The sequence below is a fragment of the Azolla caroliniana genome, unplaced genomic scaffold (genome assembly GCF_043228905.1).
Source record: "Azolla caroliniana isolate FFs.n. ecotype wild unplaced genomic scaffold, voAzoCaro1.0.p SCAF_2, whole genome shotgun sequence".
Lineage (NCBI taxonomy): Eukaryota > Viridiplantae > Streptophyta > Polypodiopsida > Salviniales > Salviniaceae > Azolla > Azolla caroliniana.
Window position 1 is genome coordinate 16,052,432 of NW_028230437.1, and position 23,789 is coordinate 16,076,220.

Below are 23,789 nucleotides of genomic sequence, written 5' to 3' on the forward strand. Positions count from 1 at the left end.
TCCAGCCTTTGTAGCACCTTCTCACAGTCACCGATGTGGTCGGCAACGAATTTTCGACACTCGTCTGATCCGATCGTTTCGTCCCTATCTTCCACCGGACATCCCTTCATCGGGATGTCATCCAAGAAGGGCATGGAAATGTCTCGGATACAGTCTCTTAGCACCTTATTCATCGCATTCACCATGTGCACTACCGAGTTCGTCCCTCCTTGCGGAAGGGTACACATTTGCACTAGGCTGAGGGGAGTCCGCATCGTCGTAATATCCCTACTCTCTACGGCTAGTTGGAATTGGTCGTAACCCGATTACAGATCCCCAATCGAGTAAATCGACCTTCCGGCAAAGGCCTCCGCAAACTCGTCAATTGTCGGTCCGATTCCGGCATTCCGAATGGTCACCTTGTCGACCGGTTGCAGGTCCTGAATGAAGTGCAACGTGTCGTTCTTCTTCAGCACGGTAAACCACCGATTTGAATACGGGGCACTCGACGGCTCGAGGATGCCCATATTCACCTTCTACTTCAATAGCTCCATCAACTTCAGGATGTGAGCTCTGGGTACTGGAATTGGCTTGAGATTCCACAGTACATGCGGTACCGTGAAGATAACCATTGGTTCCACGACTCGCCCGAGCATTCTCCGAAACCGTTCCTCCTCCGTCGGCAGTAGAAAGTCACCCCCACTGACCTTGAGCTCCCGTAGCGTTATGTCAGTGAACTGGTCTCCTATGCCGGCCGAATCTCGTAAACTCGGGTCCGACGCGACCCTTTTCATCCATAACTCGCTACCCTCCGGCAAGGGTGCCACGACTGGCCTCACCTTCCGGTCCACAGTCTTGTACCTTGTATCCACACGGGCCGTCCGATCCGACTCGACCCCTTTCCTGAAGTCGGCGATGACTTCGTACATCCGTTCCGAACTAACCGAAATCATCTGGTCTTCACTAAGGCCTTCTTCGAGCACGTTCCTTAGATCTCCCAAGGTGTCGTCGAAAGAGACCGCCTCCACGGCGCTGCCTATCAATTCGTCGGGGCTTAGGACTCCGCACGCCCTGAGATGTTCCTCCGCCCACTTCTTCTCTCCTGACTGCTAATGCTAGTTATTGTACAACCTCCTGTCTATAGTACAAGGTTTCCTGTCTATAGTACAGGGTTTCCTTCCTATGGTACACTTGTGGGGTTTTCCCGAGGTGTCCGGACTATCGCGGCCCCACGCCTTGATAGCCCTCTCTAAAAATCCCCTCGACCTTCGCCGCCGAGGGTCTCGCCGTTGCGCTTGTGGTTCGGTCGCACCGTTAGAAATTGGACGGAGTGCCGCCCATCTTGGCTCTTCACTCGGGCGTACGCCGAACTGTTATCCAACACCTTCGTCTCCATGCATGCCGTTGTGATGTACGGTTCGTCGAGGATTACTGAGTGTGAGGATGTCTCCTACACGAAGAAGTGTTGATCAATCTCGACATTGCCGATCTTCACTCCTACATTTGGGCAGGCCCCGTGTAGTTCCTCCATGGCGCGCGTCGCCGCTCGTACTTTCCACCCATGTTTGGTGTTGATCGGCCACTTACCCTTCTTATAGAAGTCCATGGACATCAGGTTGATCTCCGAACCATGGTCTACCAATGCCACCACCGGCTCCTGGACGTCTCCAATGCGGACGGGGGTCTCCGTAGTGGCTCTAGCCCAATGCAGCCTCAAATAGTGGCTTTCCGCCAACTCGTCCTCTAGGGCCATATCTTCCAGGTGTGTCGTTCGCACCTTCTCTGGCTCCGGCTCCGTCGAAAGCCGTTTCCGCTTCACCAAGTCCACGATGGAGTCGTGGAACTCCTCCTTGGCGATCCCGAGCACTTCCCTTAACAACAGCTCCACCTTGCTGTCGAGGATTCGTTCCTCTAGGACCTTTCGCAGATCCATCGTCCTTTCTATCTCGATGCTCAGCCAGTAACCGGCCTTCTTTGTCTTGTCCGGTGCGCCGATGGTATCGGAGTCATTCTGCTTCGACCCGAACCGGTTCTCGTACCGCTGCGAGGGTCCAACCCCTCTGGGTTTTCCCGCACACTTGTCCTCTACTAGAACCTCGTAGTTCTGGCACGTGGCTTCCACGAAGCCGATCTTTTCCTCGACCGGGTCGCCCCACCCAGTGACCTCCCGGACCCGCCTTTCCACATGGTCCGCTTCCTCCTTCCTCAGCTACATGCCCGCGAAGCCTTCTAGCACCAACGGCCAGAACCCGGAGTCCTTCGTCCTTCGGCCTTCGTCACTCCCGACCCGGATTCCTGCCGACGCTGAGTAGTGGACGGTCTCCGCATGGCGCGCCGCCGCTTCTTCCATCAGTCGCTTCATTCCTCTGCGTCCAATGTTCAACTCTAGGCCTCTCCGGGTCTCGCTAGCATGCACCCACCTGTTCCACAGGTACACCACGTTAGCCCTGAGCGCTTCCGCGAAGTCCCCGCAGTCCTTCCGGATGTGACCGACCGCGTCACACCACAAGCACCGATGCCCAGCTGGAGGCCTTTGATCGCGAGGCTGCTCGCCGTTGTCCTTCCTTTCTTGTGCAATCTGGAGGTCTCGTACCATCTGCGTCAGCTCTTCCAGAGCCGCTCTTTCGGACGGGCCTTTGACCACATTGATCGATGTCGAGCCTGTCTCGAGCCAACCCCGGGTTTCCTCCCTTCGCGCCGGTAGGGGTCCCTCGAGCTTTCTTGCCGCAACAGATCCCGCCCCCGATGAGCCCTAGTCGCCCCACTCACGTCGTTTGTCGAAACGGTTGCAGACTCTTCTCACCACGGCCCAGTCCGTCATCAGGTCATCGTCTGTCTCCAAAAGGAGACCCACTTGCTCCTGATCCCGCACGTCCACAACCTTTACGAACAACAGAACCCGGCTCGTATCTAGTATGGTCCTGTCCAATGCCGAGAGTCGTGCAAAGCATTCCTCAAACTCCCGGAGGAGCACCGATGCGTTTCTCACCTTTTCGGGTGTATCCACCCACTCCATGAAGTCCCGCTTCGATAGTCGAAGCACGTCATCAAGCCCGTACTTCTCAAGGAGCCGACCTTCGAATTCTTCCCAGGTCCGGCACTCGGCCCGCACCTCAAACACCTCCGCATGGATGCCTGGCATTGCCACCCGAGGGAATCCAGCCAGCCCCCTGTCCTCCAGAACGTCCCTCATTACCATTTCGGCTCGGTAGGCCTCTAGATAGCTCGTGGCATCCTTCCCACTGAACCAGCCTATTGTACCAACAATCACTTCGATGGCCCTGTCGAGGGCACCTGTGCCCTCACGCGCACTCACTATCCGATCAATGGCAGAAGCCATGGCTTCGGCAAGCTCCGATCCCCTCATCTTTCGATTCCTCTGCCGCCTTGTTTCATGTTGGGTTCACCAAATAATGTCGTGTTGTTCCTCATGCACGGGAGAGACTAAGGTGAGACCGCAGGGGCCTTGAACCGGGGAATAACCGAACAGAGGGAGGAGCGACGTAGGAACAATGGTCGAGCCACACACACACTCCAATACACAGAACTCGCAACTTATTCGACAACGGAAAACCAGATGAATATATATATATGATTAGGGTTACAACCGGCAAGCCGGTGAGTGACAACGCTCTAACACTCACACACACCCATAGAAACGTGGGATGGAGACTCTATCAGAAGCACTCGGGCTTTCCACGAAGCAGAGGCAGCCTCCTGAAAACCTGCAGAGAGCAACAAAGAAAGACGAAGGAGAAGAGCTCGGTCCTAGTCCGACAGCACTTCGTCCTCCACCGAACGCGATCCCGACTCTGCCCCTTTCCTTCCCGTTTATAGCCCAAGGAGGGAAAGACGTTAGAACCGGTCACACCACCATTATTCTTTGTCCTTTCAGACAGAGATACTCCTCGATTTCCTACCTAATGAATACGCGCTACCTAGGATATTCGCATCGGCTGGTCTGTACCTAACTATGTACAATACATCAAACTTTGTGCCTACGTGTAAGGGCCGGTTCATGCACACTATTCCCGGATTCCGCCTCGGGACGGTTTTCTTCTCGACAGCAGGTCGATCAGCGTAAGTTTGCGTTCGCCGATTGCAAGGCCCTCTTGGCCAGCTCGGACTTTGTTCTCGAAGGTCCTTCTTCGTTCTTCCCGGAGTCAGATTCACCCCAATCCAACTCTTCTTTGTTGGTGTCATACTCCGGCATCTTCTTCTTCCCCTTCTCTTTGTGTGTGAACCATCTCCTCAGTTCCTTACACGGGGGGAGCACAGTCGAGTCTCCACTACTCGCTAGCTCTTCCTTGCATTGGTCATTCTGACTCAATCGCTCATGCGGCCCACTTAGCAGGAATGAGATCAGACTCTCCTCAAGAGTACCGAATCTTGCATCATCTTTTGCCCAGATCATTTCGGGCTCACTGGCCTCATCCTCCGGAATCGTGTCGAAGTTGAATGTTGGAATTAAGTGCTATAACCTCCGAACAAAACAAGTTCATGTGAGCCGAGATGTCCAATTTGATGAGTCGGTACTCTCTACTTTTGCTCATGTGAGTAGCCAACAAGGATGCACTTCTCTGACTTTGGGTCCATCTTTCTCCGCTTCTCATCTAGCACATGCACATATGCAATGCTACCGAATATCCTAAGGTGCCTTAGATTCGGCTTCCGCCCAAAATACAGCTTGTGTGCTGACACCTTATCCCCGATCCGGTTTTGGATGTAGACGGTTGTCCAGACTGCTTCGGCCCAATAGAACTTAGGCATGCTCTTCTCTTTCAGCAATGCTTGTGCCTCCACAATCGATCGGTTCTTCCTTCTGACCACACCGTTTTGTTATGGCTCTGGTTTCTTTCGGTGGGGAACGGATGTCGGTGTTGCTTCCCAAGCTGGCAGGCTTCACATATTTGGGCCTTCTAACCACTAAATTTTGGCAATCCGAAAACAACTTGTTTCGATTGCAAGTCTTGAAGCCTCCGGTAGTTGACATGGCCGATCCACTTGTGCCACAAGTAGAAATCCGACTCGATTTTCTGTCCTTTTGCAAACATAGTGGTGCCGATGTTGTTGGTGTCGAGGATAAACATCCTCCCATCTCGGCACCCTTGCATGATGATCCGGCCCTCTTCCTCAATGAAGCACCTGAGATGCGTAAACCGCACTTGCATCCCTTGGTCGACGATCTGACCGACCGACACCAGGTTCCCAAAGCACGTTCATAAGCTTCCCTTTTTGCTCTACATGACTCAAGGGAACTTCTCTGACATGCACAATCGGGTGTGGAGTGTCGTCTCCGGTTTCGACAACTCCCGGTTGCCCCGACTTTTCCAAAATACGAGAACCACTCTTCGTGGCTCATCATGTGGTTATACGCTCTGGAGTCAACGTGCCACACTTCCTCCGATCCGGAAGCGGTCTTCTTCATTGAGTCACCTTGTGCTTCATCACAAAGTTTGGCCCTTCTCCAATCTTACCGGTTCCGGATCCTTCTGATCCTTCTGCGTAGTGCGAACTTTGTTGGTTTCTTTGTCCGTCTTTGCCGGATCTGGATTTATCCAAATCGGCGCGCTTCTTCGAGCACTCATTTTCTCGGTGGCCCTTCTTGCCACAATACCAGCATTTCATTCCGGTCTTTGATTGACGGTTTCCGGTGCCTCTTTGACTCCCCCTTCTTCTGGAGGGTCCGAAACTGTTGTCGGCACTATCCCCGTGCCTCCAGTTCTGCTCTTGTCGGCCGCCTCCATTGCGTGCCGACCCACCTCATCCTCCACGCTCAGGGGACCGATTCGCCTCCATGTACAGCATCAAGTTGTTCAATTGACTGGTCCTCAACCCACTCATGTGGTTTTCTTTGACCATCAACATCGATTGCAAGTCGAAGGACGGTGGTTTCTCCTGGGTGCAAATTGCCATTTGGATTGGCCCGTACCGTTGTGCTAGACCACTGAGGCAGATCTGGACCATCTCGTCCTTGTCCACCCTCATGTTGATGGAGCCAAGCACGTCGCAGATCTCCTTGATCTTGGTGGTGTAGTCGATGACCGGCATGTCCTATTGCGGGATACTATTGAGCTCTTACCGGAGCTGCAACTTCCGAGCCATGGTCCTTGCGGAAAAATTCTTTCGGAGATTTTCCCAAGCCTCCTTCGGTGACTTTGCATGTCTTATAGCCTAGTATCTGGTCATGCACACATGACGCGAGGCAATACAACACTATGCTTGCTCCTTGCTCCCATGCCGGGAAGTCCTTGTGTGCGGAATCCGGCGTTGCTGCATTTGCTCCTTCCACGTAGCTCCAGTATCCGTGCCCCAACAAGTATTGCTGCATTTTATACGACCAGCATGCATAGTTACTACGATCAACCTTTTCCATAGGAAGTGAGCTCTGCATGCATCTGTCCATACCTTCTCTTTTCGGTATGTTCTTTTACCAGTGGTTAGGGTTTGTCTTCAGTAGAAAAAATGCTTGTCAACAACAGAGATTTTCAACCCTCACGCTCTGATACCATGTCAAAGTTAATATGTGGAAAGTTTGACAAATCGGTTTATGCAGATAGCAACAGAAAACAGAGGATGAAGGTTTAATGGAAGCTTAAGGGTAGAGAATACACAGGAGAGACTGAGAGAGCAGAAACCATAAACTCAATTCAAAATAATAACACTTTGTACATACAATGTGCTAAGTGAGCTCTTTTATACAAGCCCATAAAGGACTAACAGAAGTATTGACAAGTACTTCAATGCTCATACGAGTGATTGACACTGACTCCCAAAAATATGCCTATGTACTAGGCTAGATTCATAGGCCTCTAATGGCCTACCAGTTCCAATCCGATCTAGCTCTTGGTTCCAGATACCGATCCGAACACTGATCCGGCTCTTTGTTCCGGACTCCAATCCGGCTCTGGCTTATTCAGCCGATCCGAATCTGGTTGAGCTTGTCCGCTCAACAACACTGATCTTGACGGTGATAGGTTTATCAAATAAACGGTCGTCTACAGTGCCTCGGCCCAGAATTCTAGCTTTAGCCTAGAGTGTTGGAGCATTGTCGTCACCCTCTCTTGGATCTTCTAATTGATCCGTTTCGCCACGTTGTTTTGCATAGGAGTATAGGGAACCGTCTTTTAATGCTAGATTCTTTTTTCGGATAAGTGCTCTTTGAAGTACCAGCAAGTGTATACCTCTTCGTTGTTAGACCGGAGTGTCTTTACTCTATATATTGATCGGTTCTCTACTTTGGCTAACCACCGAGAGAAGACCGTGAGTGCTTTGTCTTTCGACCTAATTAAGTAGGCCCAGACATTCCATGTATAGTCATCTATGAATGTGATGAAGTACCGAGAGCCTCATAGTGACCTTTCGGGCATCAGTCCACATATATTTGTGTGAACTAGTTCTAGGGGCTAATGTACCATCTCGTAGTGGAGAGAGTGTGGACTTCGGGTCTGTTTGCCGTAATGAAAATGCTCACAAAAGTCTGTCTTTGTCTAGAGCTTCGAGATGTAGCAAATCGCCATCAACTAGTCTAGTCCATCTTGAGATATATGGCCTAGTCGTCCATGCCATAGGTTCGAGTCCTGCAATTCAACTATGTTCACGGCTCCGTCTGGAATTATCACAATTAGTGGATACAAGTTGTTTTGCTTGCATCCGCTCCCGATTTTCATGTTTCCTCGGTTGATCATCCATGACAACTCGTTGAGAGTTGTTCAATACCCGTCTTTGGTTAACATGCCGATGGAGACCAGACTCCATTTGAGATCAGGTACATGCCGAACTCGATGCAAGGTGATAGTATTGACATTCACCAATTGAATGGGGACTTCTCCAATCCCTGCGATGGCGCTCTCTTGCCTATTGCCTAGTCAGACTCTACCGTTGGCTCCAGTAGAATAGTTCCAAAACCATTTGATGTTGGGGGTTACATTAAATGTGGCTCCGGAGACCAGTAGTCGTCTTACGCACTATAGAGGACTTCTCCGATCACCGAGTCCTCTAGAGAGAGGACTTCTCTTGATCACGAGTCGACAACATTCATTTGGTTGCCGATTGGTGAAGGGTTCAAGTGGGATCGTCATGAGTTCCGCTCGAATCGCCAATCGTCCTCCTTCCTCTTGATCAACCAGCAATCGGAAATGTTGTGACCGGCTTTTCTAGAGTGGGTGCAAAAATCACTTGGTCAGCTATTTCTCGACTTCGACTGTTGTCAGCCCTCCCTCTTTCTCGACTGACTAGTTCTTCAATCAATTCTTTCTGTTGGCTCGGTCAAGTAGTGGGCTTCTCCCAATTCATCGATGGTGAGTCCCATCGATTTTCGCCAAATGTCCTCTGTGAGGACTTGGCAGATCGTTTCATCCAGGTTCAACTTCGAGCAGTTGTTAGTGAATGTCATAGAGAATACCTCCTAACTTGCCGACAAGCTCGAAAGTGGGGCAAGGGCTTTCACATCTTCTTTGAAGTTAATCCCCTGGGAGGAGAATTCAGATAACAAACGGCTGAAGGTGTTAATGTAGGAGGTCACTGGATTTGTCTCTCTCATCTTCATATTGAACAACTGTTGGATCAATATGAGCTTTGATGAGGAGGACTGCTTTTCATAAATGGCTTGGAGCCTCTCCCACAAGGTAGACGTTCTCGGCCATATGCATTCGAATGGTCGAAATGACTATTTCATCTAGTGAGTGACATTCGTTTGTTGACATCAAGCTTGGCTTGTTATTGTGTTGTATTGCCTCAATTTGATGCCGGATGATCAGCACATCCTGCATCATCTCCTTCCATGGGGCAAAGTTCTTGTCATTGAACTTTCATATTTCTACTCCCGTATCGGATGTAGAGACCATGTTCTGTAGAAGTAAGATTTTTTTGGCCTGGTCCTTTCCTTCAGCTGATTCTTCTCTTCTCAAGTTTGTGTTGTTGTTGCCACCGGGTTGTAAGTCACTCTGATACCACTTGTTGAAGTAGTTGGTGTGGAAGAGAGATTAAGGACCTATCAATGAGTCTAGTAGACATAAAAAACAATGATTTAAGCAGATGAAAAATGAACAGTTGCACAAAGAGAGAGAGAGATGATCAAAGAATACTATATTGCATTAACCTTCGAACTCATCTTTACAAGGTAAGTAACCCACTTATATAGTTAGGTTAACTATGTGTTCACACTAGAGATACACGATGGACGAAGTGGGACTTTTATCCCAACACTTCATAATCATATATGTCGATGACTTAGTGATTTGCGGTGAATGCCTAGCCAACATCAACAAGGTCAAGATGCTCCTCTCCGAGAAGTTCCAGATGAAAGACATGAACGGACTTCATTACTTGTTGGGAATCAAGGTCATCCGAACTAGCATCGGCATCATGCTCTCCAATGACACTACATCTTGAATCTTCTATTCAAGTTTGGCATGATGAACCACAAGCCAATATTGACTCCACCCGATCGAAACATGAAATTGCACGCGGTGTTGTGAAAAATCCGTCACTACGTGCGGATCGTGAGGTGAAACCGCGGGGGTCCTGGACCAGAAGGATTCGAAGTTTGCACTAGCTTTAGCGCGAAAATTGAGAGAAAGAGAGATTGAGATTAAACCCTTGACTTTAGATTTGAAAGACAAGATACATCACCATTAGGATATCTTGATTTATTATTATTATTATTATTAATTTCTTCCCAATTTCTTCATTAGTCCCTACTTGTTGGATTCCTCCATTCTTTTATAGATGCCCCCATGCGTATGATGCATGTGAGGGTGCAAGACGTGCACATAATGCATGAAATGCATGCGATGCATGTTTGCCATGTCACTCATCCAAGCTCTCATGTATGAGATTTTCATATGAAAAGCACAATGATAAAAATATAATTCTAAAGTCATGACTTAGCTTAGTGGTAAGTCATTTGTCTCTTATCTAGGAGGTGCAAGGTTCAATTCTTACTTACAACCCTATAAACATAAAATTTTACAAGGCTTTAGTCTTTTATTTACCACTGTTTAACGGCATATTACACCTTCAGTTGACCTCCAATGAACCGATGGAACCATTAGACAATTTTGTTCGTTTCACACTGAAAAATCTTCAAGACACCGTGCGTCGCGATCAACCTATTCGACCGACCTGACCGATCCGTCTGTCCAGTCCCGTCCGTCCCGACCGGTTCGATCCACATTCTGTCCGGTCCGGTCCGGATCCGCATTTCATCCGGTCTAGTCTGGATCCGTCCGTCCGGTTCAGTTCCGATTCCGTTGTCGTCTGGATGCATCTGGCCCGATCCGGTTCTGTCGTCGTCCGTTCAGTCCAGTTCTCCAAAACCATTACGAGTAATTACGCCGCATCCATCCATCCAAGTAGTTTAGCCCAAGTCACCTTGAACATTTTCTGCTCCACACATAGACAGAAAGTAATAAGTTGGATCTTGATTTGTCCTATCTATGTTGGATATCTCACAATTTTGTTTTTCTCTTCTTCTTCTCAAACTTGACACTCACATAACTTGACATTTAGTTGTCTATTTCAAATGTAGTAAAGTACATTCAAAAGCTCTTGAAGACATCCATCTTTTCGTACCAAGATATTAAACTAATATAAAATAGTATCTTCACTATTATTGTTTCATATTGTGTGTGAAGAACCACACTTGATTTTGTACATTCCATTCAATTTTCACACCATTGCCGAAAATCTTCATGACAACGGATTCTGGCACACCATGTGAGCAGACTCAATATCGGCAAATCATTGGGAATCTCATCTACCTGACTATCACGCGCCCCGACCTTAGCTACTTGGTTGGCCTCCTTAGCCAATTCATGCAAACACCGTGCGACCCGCATTTGCATTGTGCTAAGCGCGTCTTATGATACATCAGTGGGACCATGGATTAGGGAACTACAAGAAAGGAGTGATTATTCAGCTGGAAGGTTACACTGATGCCAATTGGGCCGATAGTGTATCCGATAGACGATCAACACCCGGCTTCATCTTCTCACTCGGAAGTGGAGCGATCTTGTGGAGTAGCAAAAAGCGGCCAACAGTTGCACTATTGAGCACCGAAGCCGAATGTAGGGGTGCGACCATAGCCACTTGTGAAGTAATTTGGTTCAAGCAATTGCTAAAGGACTTCAATGAATCTTCCATTGAACTGATACACATCTACTACGACAATCAGAGTAGTATCCAACTAGAAAGGAGTGACTATTCAGCTGGAAGGTTACATTGATGCCAATTGGGCCGATAGTGTATCCGCTAGATGGTCAACATCCGACTTCGTCTTCTCACTCAGAAACGGAGTGATCTTGTGGAGTAGCAAAAAGCAGCTGACAGTTACACTATTGAGCACTGAAGTCGAATATAGGGGCGCGGCCATAGCCACTTGTGAAGTGATTTGGCTCAAGCGACTCCTAAAGGACTTCAATGAATCTGTCAATGAACTGATATGCATCTACTGCAATCAGAGTAGTATCCAACTAGCTCCTAATACGATCTTCCATGCCCGAACAAAGCACATTGAGGTGCACTATCACTATATACGGAAATGCATCATCGCGGGCGACATTGATCTCCTCACATCAACATTGATCACCAGACTGCCAATATCTTCACCAAGGCCTTAAGAGCTGACAAGCTTCAACAGCTCTCGATGGCGCTTGGTCTTCAACCACTTGACATTCCAAGCCTTCTTCATAAGCTTGAGGAGGAGGAACCAGAATCGAAACTGAACCCGTCTAAAAAGGCTAGGCCAAACAAGCTAGCCAAAAGCCGAAAACTGGAAATCGGATAGGAGCTGACATAAGTCGGAAGCCGGAAGTGAAAGCCGACAATGTTGAAAGCAGAAGTTTGACACAACATACTTGAGCTTGAAGGGGCGTACTAATCTATATCAAGCTCAATTAAGTTTGGTCATTTTGTCAATCATATAATTTAGTAATTTACATAAATACAATCTAGTTAGTGTGTTGACCATAAAGTCTTAAATAAGATTTTGTTCTTGGGATACATTCTAGATCCCCCACTTCCAAGTTCATTTAATATAGGACTTACACCCTTGTACCTATATTCTCTTCTCACATGTGCATCCTTGCACATGAGATGTATATATACCACACTATGGGTATTTTTGTAACTTGATGCTTATCAATAGAGTAAAAGGTCTTCGAGCTACATTATTATTAATCATCCATTATTTTTGTCTTATTGTTCATAAGTGTATATCCTCTCCATTTCTAATCAATTTCCTTCCTCTCTCTCACACACACACACATATCACATAGTCTTTTGTTGCTTAATCACATATGTGATTGACTACTCACATAATTAGATACTAATATACCTTTAGTTAATTACCTAATTATTAACAAAATATATAGGCCTATATTAATTCATAATTATGAAAATAGTCTTCCTTATTTTTGTAGACCCCTCCTTGCTTGAATTCATAAATATTGACCAAATATTCGAGATGCCACAACTCAATCTTTGAATGTCCAATTATTATGTTGTTTGCTCAATGAACCTCTTACCATGAAACCTAGACAATAGTACCAAAATTCCACCAATGCTTCATGACACGCACCCCCATGTATGTATTCCCCAAGGTGTCTCCACTAATAATTTCCAAAATGGTTTGCAACGCATCCGCCTCACATCCATACCAACCTTATCGCTTTCTTGTTACCTAGACATTGGTCATGGCCATATTATTTTGCCTTCTGAAAATATCTCCAACACTCTTCATTTGGCCTTTATTTCCAACCCATCTCAAGCGTAAATCCTTAGAAGAAAGGATGTTCCAAGTGATGGCAAACTTCATCGACAAATGTATTCATATCCTTGATCCCAACATCAAAGTGGCCATCCAGATTTTGCAGCTTCGTTGAATCCTCCTTGAAACAACCCCCTTGAACACAACCTTACTTGTGGCCTCGTCATCGACCTCAATAAAGAGCCAACTCGTCGGCCTCTATCATGTAATTCTTTTAATTTTTCTACCATTGCTCTTGACTACAAATTAATTCGTTACAATCACCTTACTTGTGGCCTCGCGATCGACCTCAATAAAGATCCAACTCATTGCCAACTCGTCGGTCTCTATCATGTAATTTTTTCAATTTTGCTACCAATGCTCTTGGCTACAAATTAATTCGTTGTGCATTTCCCTCATTTTGAAGGATTTCACATAGACCTCATACAAAAAGCCCAACTTTGTATAATGATTGCAAGTTGCAACATCAAACCCATTGCTCAATATTCATTGTAACTTTAAGGTATCAAAGCACAAGTATTCCAACTTCCCCATTAGCAATTGAAAACACTAAACCAAACCATGCTTAACGGTTTAAACAGCTCGGTTTGGTTCAAGTTTAGGTTTTTGTAAACTGTTTGGTTTGGTTTCAGTTCAACCCTTTATCAATTTAATGGTTTTCGATTAAAACTATTTGACAGTTTAGGATTGACGCTTCATAATTTTGAACTTTTTAAGCCTAATTTTATTTTAAGAAAAACTTTAAATTTTGAAATTTGGCCTAAGTTGAAACCAAAACCAAATCGTTAAACCGTAGTTTTAATTGTTTAAATGTTTGAAAGTCTCTAAAATCGTTCAGTTTGAGCTTGAAATTTTTGTAACAGTTCGGTTTAACCGGTTTCATGGTTCGATTCGGTTTAAGTTTCAAATTTTTTAAATGGTTCTGTTTTAAACGGAGTGAGTTTGACACTCTCGAACTGAACCGTTGTTGATTGCTATTCCTCATCATTTTTGTATATTTAAATTAAAAATTTCTTATGAGTTAAATGAGCAATAATTTGCACAATAAAATTGATATGGCCTAAATTGCTATAAATGCAATATAAACAAATACTTTCAAAATTAGTGTATTTGCATGCTATATCTCATTTCTAGTTAATATTTGAAATTGAACTCGATCGTGAAACTTCTTTTTTTTTTCCAAAAAAAAACTCCTTCCATTAGTTATAAAATTTTACAAATGAGGCGATTATGTACAAATCCCTAAAGGGACACGATAGTTCCATCTAATGTGGAAGCCCACTGACTCAAGAAAGGGAGAGGACGACCATTGTTGGATGAAGGCTATGCGTTGTCTTTCAACTCCCTCGGAGCCACCTTTAAGGCCATCATATTGGCTCTTCAGAGTGGCTACAACTTCACTCCATATCTCTTGCAGTAACCTTGTTGGATGGGTGGTTTGGTTGGAGAAGACTCGCCTACATCGTTGTTTCCATAGAATCCAAAGGGTTATTGGGCTGACCAAATCCACCACCTCTTGAGATTTTTCATTAAGAGGAAAATAATGGACATTGTCGCTGGAGGAGAAAAGAACCTCTTGTGCTTTTATCACCAAAGTCATCCCCTCCTCCTGATGCTCGTATCGGCCAATTGTAGCCTGCCATGATAGCCAACATATATTTCCCCACTTGATTGAACCTTGCACCTGGCATAACTGCAACAAGCGGCCAACCCCCCGCCATGTTCTATGGGATGTTGGGCAGTCCCACGGAGCGTGTCGTATGGATTCTACTGAATGTGGGCACTCTACACAATTAGGAGAGTTAAGGTTCCCACGTTGCCATGCTCCGACCGGTAGGGACTTATGTATTAACAGCCATTGGAAAGTGGTAATTCGCCTCGCGTGTTGTTGCTTCCAGATTTTCTGCCAAAACTTGGTGATTATTGCGGAGGGAACTTGAAATGTGCGCCAGACCTTTGCAGCAGCCAGTTCTCGGGCGGCTTGAGCAGCTAGAATGTGGCGACCCAATCTAGTTGTGAATTGGAAGAAAGGGATGGGTTTGCTTCCTTGCCCCGCGTAGGGATCACGCCATGTCCATTGCAAAGGGTCCCAGCTGACCTTACGCAGCCATGTGTTTTCATGAGTACATATATGCCAATGGGGTTGTACTTTGATCGGATCAGGATCTACAATCCATTTATGACCAGTGTACGCGAGTACTCAAATGGCGTTATTCTGTGTGGGTGTCTCAGTGTCTCTCACTTCATGGCCTTCGAGCATGTCTGGTGATCCCCTACCTCTCGGGATCAAAGAGCCCTCCTCCTCGTGGCCTATCCATTTCTCCATTGTCGTCCTTTGAGTAGCAGAGTCCCTAATCAGTAGCGCGTTAATGATTTCCGATCCCATAGTCCATCCGCCCCAGATTCCATGGAGTATGTTCGCTTGATCTTGTAATGGCATTGACATAAACCGTCACCAACATTCAATACTTTTGCCTGGACCTTCTGCAATGTATCCCCATGACAACCCCTTACATGATCCCAGTAGTTGATTAGATTCATCCTTGAGACATGGGTTCCATAGGATACGTTGACTAAGCCAGGCAGGTTCGGATCTCGGTTGATCACACTGGAGCCCCCGACGAATGTCACACCATGCCTTCCACATGGATGCACTGAATCTGTCCTCCAAATGGCGGGAGAAACTAGGTTTGAGATCCATGTTTAGAATCCATCCCGTTTGGGGGGCCCAATTGACCCCTTTTCGTGGCTTAAAGTAAGCGAAACGTAACCTCAGTAGCATTTTCCAACAATCATTTCCTGGTTGGAGTCCTCGCACCACAAATTTGGCAAGTAAGGCTTTCGATTGTGAAAGGGGATCAATAAGACCCAATCCCCCTCTCAACTTAGGCGTTGTGAGTATAGGCCACGCCACCTTGGCGCGAGCTACATGGTCTTCCTTACCAGACCAAATGTAGTTCCGGACCAGTCGTTGAATCTGATGTATACTTTCCTTGGAGATTGTCCAGCATGATAGACTGTACCATGCTGTTGCGAGGAGTACCTGATTTGCCACTATGATGCGACCTGCTAGCGACAATTTTTTAGAGCTCCAATGTATCAACTTTTGTCGAATGGAGAGGATAACGGGTGCAATCATAGTCTCCGGCGGTATGTTGAAGCCAATTTGGAAGCCCAAATATTTGGTGCTCGCTCCTTGATTGATCCACTTGAAAGCGGGGTGAGGGTGCCACGCCGGATGTGTTTCCTGAGAAAGCCATATTGCACAGGATTTGTGCCAATTGATCATGGCGTTGGATCGCTTGCAAAATAAAACTAGCCCACTTTCTAGCTTTTGGAGGTTGTCCAGGTCCCCTTGCAGGTAGACTGTTGTGTCATCTGCAAATTCTATATCCAGGATGCTTTGGTAAGAATGAGGTATGGGAAGACCACGTAGGTTGAGATGCCGCGAGTTGAGAAAGCAAGAGAGTGCTTCGGTGTATAATAGAAATAAGGATGGGGCTAGTGGACATTCCTGCCGTACAGAGCAGGATATTCGGAAAAAGGGGCCCCTTTCACCTGCCAGCGAAACACAACTGCTGCCATTCCTATAAAATCCTGCAATGCCTTTGATCCATGTCTCTTGAAAGCCGAGTTTCCTCATCACACTTTCTAGAAAGTTCCAGCATACCCTATCATAAGCTTTCTCAAAATATAGTAGCACCACCGCTACCTTCTTGTTGGTCTGCTTGGCAAGGGCTATTGCTTCCCAAAATGAGAAGAGGTTGTCTAGGATGCTCCGATTTCTAACGAAACCTGTCTGTGACGGATGAATGAGTTGAGGAAGAAGTGGAGTTAAACGGCGTGCCACAATTTTTGCGAGCAACTTATAGACAGTATTGAGAAGAGTAATGGGCCGCCATTTGTGAATGTCGTTGGCATTCCCACCACTTTTAGGAATGAGATGTATCATCCCCTGTCCAAATTCCTTCGGCATGCTTCCAGAGGTGATGATCTCCTCATATGCTTGGAGGAGGTCTTCTTTAATAGTGCCCCAAAGGCATGTGAAAAAATGCGGGGTGAGACCGTCAATTCCGGGGCAGCTCTCAACATCTAAATCAGTGAGGGCCTCCCATATCTCAATGATTGATAGAGGACGCACAAGCCAGGTATTCATTTCCGATGTGACTTTCTCGGGTATGCTTTGGAGGATAATATCATCGCTTATGTCTTCCTCTGTAGCTATCATGTCTTCGGTAAGTAGGCGGCTATAATACCTTGTGGCAATATTCCTCATTTCGTCGCCATCCTCAGTGGTTGTTCCATCCTCCCGGTTGAGGCTGCGCATCACAGTTCTAGTGTGCCTCAGGCCTTTGGAGCGGAAGAATTCCTTTGTGGTTTTGTCCCCTACTCGAATCCATCGCGCCATGCTGCCATGAAACTCCATGTCATATATTGCCTTTTCTGCCATGCTAAGTTCCTGTTTGGCCGTGGCGACTTGTCCTGCGATCCAACTACAGGATGGGTATCTCTGTTGGAGGCGTTGTAAGGCTATTAGTCCCCGTTTTGTCCTCTGTCGCTTCTCCTGAGCATCCTTGCGTCTGGTCTTGACAATCTCATGTAGGAGAGTAGAGGCTCTTGTTAATTTAGCTAAAAGTTTGTCCGATGCTGATGAGCCATTGACGGGTAATGACCATTGGTTGGATAGTTGGTCCTTCACGTCTATAAGTGTGTAAATAGTGTGTGGGATGCGAGTCTGGAATGGGCCCCATTTTCGGTGCAATTGAAAATGACCAGCTACCAGGTAATGGTCAGAGAAAGTCGTGCCTGGAGTTATGCGACACCACCCTCCCTTCGCTTCTAAAGCCTCCCCCACATAAATGCGGTCAATGCGAGATAGGGTGGGTCCACTATTCCGCCCGTCTGATCGGGAGAATAGGAGAGAGTCCCTTTTTCGTTGGAAGTTGGCAGAATGCTAGATGTCTCGCAGGTTAAGGTGGACACATAGCAAGACAAAATAAATACATGATAACTAAGTGGGAAAAAAATGTCCTTGTAACTTAGGCCTTTTATATTATGACATTTTTGTATTTATGCAATAGGAGTGAAGGAGCTATAGTAGCTTACCATGTCTGTAAGAGACTCTAACCATGCCTATAGGAGCTATGCACTCTTGAGCAAGGAGCTTGGCCTTTGTCCCCAGCACATTTATGTTTGTACTAACCAACTTAAATACGTTACTCAAATAAGCTTAAAGCATGACAAGCACAAAGAAAACAAAATATGTACGAAAACAAGGTAATGCTCATCATTTGATATGATAATGTAATTGATATGTGCTAGGAAATGATAAGAAACAATTCACAATTTAGAAAGAGATGTACAATATGAATTTTCAATATCACAATTTATTCGCATGTATATAAGTAGGTTATTGAGTAGTGTTGTACTTACTAATGAGCCCTATGTAAAAACCTTCCTTCTCATAGTCGGACTAGTCATCATGCTTGTCGGGCCAACTTTGAAAATAGTACTTGATGCTATTTGGAAAGCAATCCCTTATACTCTTTCATGCATGCTAATCCATGTTCTTCTAGAGAAGAAATTATATTTCTCATATCACATTTGGACATCAAAATATTAAGTGTGCAATGTTTCAATCGCTATCATATAATTTGATATTACAAAATCTTTTTGCGAGAATAATACAACCCCCCTTCACCGTCTATTCTCAAAACTTGAAGGCAAACCTCAAGTTCAAATATACGAGTTATGTGATTGTCCAATAGGGCACAACATCTCGGCTTTATAGAATTATGTTGAACCTTGTGATTGAGTGTGCATACACATATTTGTTTGATATACATCGATTAGATGGCTCAATGCATTGAATCCTCATAGTGGATGGTGAAAGGAACCATGTCAAGACAAGTTTCAATATGATTGTTGATGTGGTTGCATCGATTAAAGAAAAATATGCATATTGCATTATGTTGCCATCTCACATGAGAAAGCATATAGATATTAAATCTTCCCCAAATTTTGCTTTTACCACATCAACATGTAAAACTTATATCTTTTGCTAGGCCATGTATGATGTGCACAATTCCCCATCACAATAGTATATGATCCAGCCTCATTCCTTCTTATGGATTGCATGTGATGGGTCGTCTCATCCATTGGAAGTTATGATGGTGAAGGAAAACACTTTGTCACATGCCCAATCTAAATAGTCAAAGCGCAAGAGCAATAACTACATTTATGATAAGAGAAGCTCTTCAAATGCTATAGTTTCAGAAGGGTGAGTAATGAGTCAAAGTAGATTCAATAAACTAGTAAAGGATTTCCCTCTAATAATCTCTCTGGGCTTGTTATGCCTCCCATGACCTCAACTGTCCAAATTATGCGTGCACTCTTCATTCCAATAAGTCGCGAACTTTCTTTTTTTCTTGTTTTCCACATCAACAATATTGTTCGACACCAACACACATTGCTAAAAAAGGTGTGATCAAATCCAAAACATAATCATCTCGAGATGAAGTAGGTAGGCCCCTTGAACCATATATGTACAATCAATCACAATGCTATGCAAAAATGATGAAGGTCATGTAACAGGACAGATTGAAATGAAATCATTTACAACCGTGGAGGGATGGCCGTTTGGAGAATGTACACTCGTCGGTGTAAAGTTTTGAGTGAGTAAGTGAGGAGCGTATGAAGAAACTACCAAGAAGAAGTTATGGCGGTACGAGGGAGTGGCAAGTGTGAGGAAGGTGATGCACACAATTTGCATTGGGTATGCTTCTTGAGAGAGAGAGAGAGAGAGAGAGAGAGAGAGAGAGATGTATTATTATTATAATTTATAGCCATCTCCACATTCCTTGGACACAACCAACTTCCTCCCACTCCCTCAAAAATAAAAAATCTCTAGTCTAGTCAGTGGGAGGGGACTCGGGAAGGTGAAAAGTAAAGTATGTAAAGAATATGTATGTATGTATGTATGTATGTATGTATGTATGTATGTATGTGTGTATGAGTATAATATGATATGATATGTTACAACTTACAACTTACTACTATGTATGGTATGTGTTACGTGTATAAAGAAGTAAAGAAAGAAAGGCGAGCTCTCTAAACTTTCCATTGCGAGTTCTCCTCCCCTTCCCCTCCCCTCCCCTCCCCTCCATATGTAACAGTAACAGTACACACATATATATTTTGTATGTATGTCATTCGAACAGACACACAGAGTGCATGAGTATTGAGAGATTCCCAGTTATCTTGGGCCATGGAAAGCAGCTAGCTAACAAGAGAAGGAACTTAGGGGTAGACAGACAGACAGACAGACACACAGTGAGAGAGAGAGAGAGAGAGAGAGTGAGTGAGCTATGGTTCCTCGCAAGTTGACGTCGAGGAGAGTAGGATGGCTTGTCTTCCTCACCATTTTGGTAGCCATCTCCCTTGTTGGCAGTGCAATGTGGTCTCTCAGGGCATCATCTCCTTCTTCTTCTTCTTCTTCTTCTTCTTCTTCTTCTTCTTCTTCTTCTTCTTCTTGCTTTTTCTTCTTCTCTGTGTTGTGCAAATCTTTGAATTTGAAGATGCGCGAATCCAACAGCAGACCATCACCATTCCTCCTCAGGAGGCCCAGAACGGATGGAGAGATATCTTCGTTGGCATTGAGTAGATATGTGTTGAGCCAATGTTCGGAGGAGAGAAGCCGATCCCGATCCCGATCCCGATCTTCTCGACCCAAGCTCGCCTTCTTGTTTCTCACCCGTGCTGCCCTTCCTCATGAGAGCCTTTGGGAGCTATTCTTTGAGGTACACATTCTTCCCTTTCATTGACCTCCCTTTCTCTATTTCCTCTCTGTTAAAATTTATATTTTTGGTATGATTAGACACATTCATTCATGTTTGGATTCTTTTTTTGGCTTCCCCTTTCTGTTTTTAAGTACATTTCATTCTAAACTCTAAATCTTTAACTACTCTCTCTCTCTCTCTCTCTCTCTCTCTCTCTCTCTCTCTCTCTCTTCTGGCTGTTGGCTTGGTGGTTTACTAGTTGAACGAATCCAATTTCTATCCTTTTCCATGGACTAGGCCCATAGATCGCAATCAGTCTCCCGTGGACTTTAAAAAGATCTCTCTCCTCTGTCTCTCTCTCTCTCTCTCTCATAGGCCCAGCAATGGGGGTGGTTTAGGGATTGCTATCATGAAGTAAACCACCTTTTGAATGTTGGGTTTTGTTGCAGTTTATTGTAGAAAAATTGACCCATCATCGGATTCATTTGCTCGTGCCATGGCCAGGGGCACGAGGGCATGTACTCAATCTATGTGCACGCATCAGAGAAAGGACATCCTCGGACAAGTCGTTTATTCAAGGGTCGAGATATACACAGTGAGAAGGTAAACCCTTCATATGCTTATATGTGTAAATATGCATTCATGCATGCATGTGTATATTTATGTATGTAATATGTATGCATGAGACGTAATTACTGCATGTATGCATATATGACACGCAATTGTTGTTTATAAGTGTGCCTTAAATTATTGCAGATCTATGTTTCTTCCTATATATTCATTTTGAAACAAAAAACTATTGAATTTATATTTTGTTCTTAACAAATATTGAGAAGGCAATTTCTTTTGCGTGAATTTAAATATATATGTATTTCTAAGATGGCATTATAGTACGTATGCCTCTTAAAAGTATGTATTCTGATATAACATTTTCTTTCATCCTCTGTAGGTAGCATGGGGAAAGATAGACATGATAGATGCAGAGAGACGTCTTCTTGCAAATGCCCTCTTGGATAAGGATAACGAATATTTCATTTTGCTTTCTGAAAGGTGGAGAAGGATTTCATCGATCTGTTGTCTTTGTGGCGTTGTCATTCTCCACGTATTTTTTGTTTACTCACCAAAGTCATTGTTCTTCATAGTTGCGTTCCCTTGCGAAGTTTCAACTACATCTACGAGTATTTCATGAATACAACAATCAGCTTTGTCGATTGGTATGAAATATTAGTCAGTGTTTTATAGACTCATATAGCTATATCTATCTATAGCAAACAGTCATTCTTGACACATTTCTTTCCAGTTTTTATGATCCTGGGCCTCATGGTGTTGGACGCTATCTTCAAGGTATGAAACCTGAAGTGCAACAATATGATTTCTCGAAAGGTGCTCAGGTAATGTTTATTGTATTCCCGTATATAGAAGACAATAAGATGACACACTGGTAAAAAATAATAAATGAAACACAAAGAAACATTTTGTTAAAATCTCATTTGAAATTGTATCTATTTTATTTAGTGGTTTGCAATACACAAGCAACATGCACTTCTTATAGTGGCTGATTCCTTGTATTATCGAAAGTTTCAAGATTTTTGCAAGGTAGTGAATACTTTACAAAGATCGTTTTGGTATTTATGCAAACAAATGCTTGGGCATTAATGTCAAGACAATTTCTTTGATTGTATATATTTATATGCATGTAATACGTAGCCAGGGGAAGAATTTCACAATTGCTATCCAGATGAGCACTATGTCCAGACATTTCTTCATGTAAGGGCTTCTTTTTCTGTTTCATGTTAAAGTTAATTTTTCTTTCCTGAAGAGTGTATTTAGGGTTAGCTCTTTTATTTCATTTAAGAATTAGCAATTTTTAGTTTTCTTTACTTCATGTAAGTACTTAGGGTTAGTTTTCTGGTTATGTAAGTGATTAGATTAGTTAGGGTCTTCCATTCCTAAAATTTTGTTTTATTATATTGTGGGTAAATGGTATATATATAACCTTTTCTTGGATGTAAACATGGGTATTTTCTTATTTAGATTATCGATCCTGGTGGCATTTCCAACTGGTCGGTTACACATGTGGACTGGAAGAATCAGAAATGGCATCCACGATCATATACAAAAGAAGATGTGAGCTTACAGTTATTGAGACAAATCCAGGTATTATTTGTAATTTCAAAAAACTTTCAGACGAAAAAAAGTATTTCCATAGTTCAAGTGTTTCATTTTTTATTTCCTTACTGTTTTTGTAATTCTGTAGGAAATTGATGAGACTGTACATGTTACTAGTGATTCAAAGGTGAGGATCACATATTTTATATAGGGAAAAGCCCATGATGATAGATATCAAGTGAATTACATGAATGATTGTTTGATGGAATGAGCTGTAACATAGTTTTTTTTCCAGAGTCAGGAGACAAGGCGACCTTGCATGTGGAATGGAGCCAAGCGTCCCTGTTATTTGTTTGCAAGGAAATTTGAGGCTGATACAACGAATTCCATGGAAGTTTTATTTTCAAATTACACGACCTTGTAACTACTAATTGGAATAAAAGTGGTGCCAGTGAATCATATTTGGTGAGATACGGATATCAATAATAATAGTATATTAATGCCATGTAGAAAAACAAAATGATATGGATGTGTCCATGTGAATTGGGATCTAATTCGACATTCAACGAGTTTTGTAACAACATCAGACCTTTTGATGTGTTTGTATCCTACTTCTCACTCATGGTTCACTCCCCAACTGCTCATATTATTTTTACTTTTTGGAGCATGCTAATGCAACAAAGATTTGTTGGGTTGCTCAAAAGAATGCCATGAACATAGAAAAGCTTTCATATGCTTATTTTGTTGTAACTCATCTCTAGTTTTCATGACAACGTCTATATCCTACCTATGACCATGTGTTTTGTTTTGGTTGAATGATCCAATTTGAATCTTTTGGCTTATATATGTTGTCTAATGGCAGCATTTTATTTTAGATTAAGGCATTAGAGTCTTCAAAGTGTTAATATGGCTTGCTTTTGAATGATGCATTATACATTTTTTCCAAATGTGAACTTTGCCTTACTTTCTTGCATCTTTTTGTGTTGAAATCAGTGAAGTTATCTGATCGTGTGCCTATAACAATTCTTTGATCCATTTTTTTTATCGATTTGAAAAAAGTAATGCATTTTGATCTCGTCTTGGAAACACTATTGAATTATGGTGACATAGGACGGAATGTTGTTGGGGTATGACATGTTCTTTTGAGGTTCATA

At 44.2% G+C, this 23,789-nt stretch overlaps 1 protein-coding gene across 1 annotated transcript; it reads left to right on the plus strand.

Moving 5' to 3' along the window:
* The first annotated feature begins 20,059 nt into the window (after positions 1 to 20,059).
* LOC147867425 (glycosyltransferase BC10-like) lies at positions 20,060 to 23,253 on the plus strand. The gene is made up of 10 exons (XM_087315204.1): positions 20,060 to 20,547; positions 21,031 to 21,129; positions 21,476 to 21,576; positions 21,669 to 21,740; positions 21,827 to 21,917; positions 22,042 to 22,122; positions 22,234 to 22,293; positions 22,561 to 22,683; positions 22,784 to 22,822; positions 22,931 to 23,253. The coding sequence occupies exons 1-10, from the start codon at positions 20,116 to 20,118 to the stop codon at positions 23,057 to 23,059; spliced, it is 1,227 nt and encodes a 408-aa protein (XP_087171330.1). The 5' UTR covers positions 20,060 to 20,115; the 3' UTR covers positions 23,060 to 23,253.
* Positions 23,254 to 23,789: the final 536 nt, after the last annotated feature.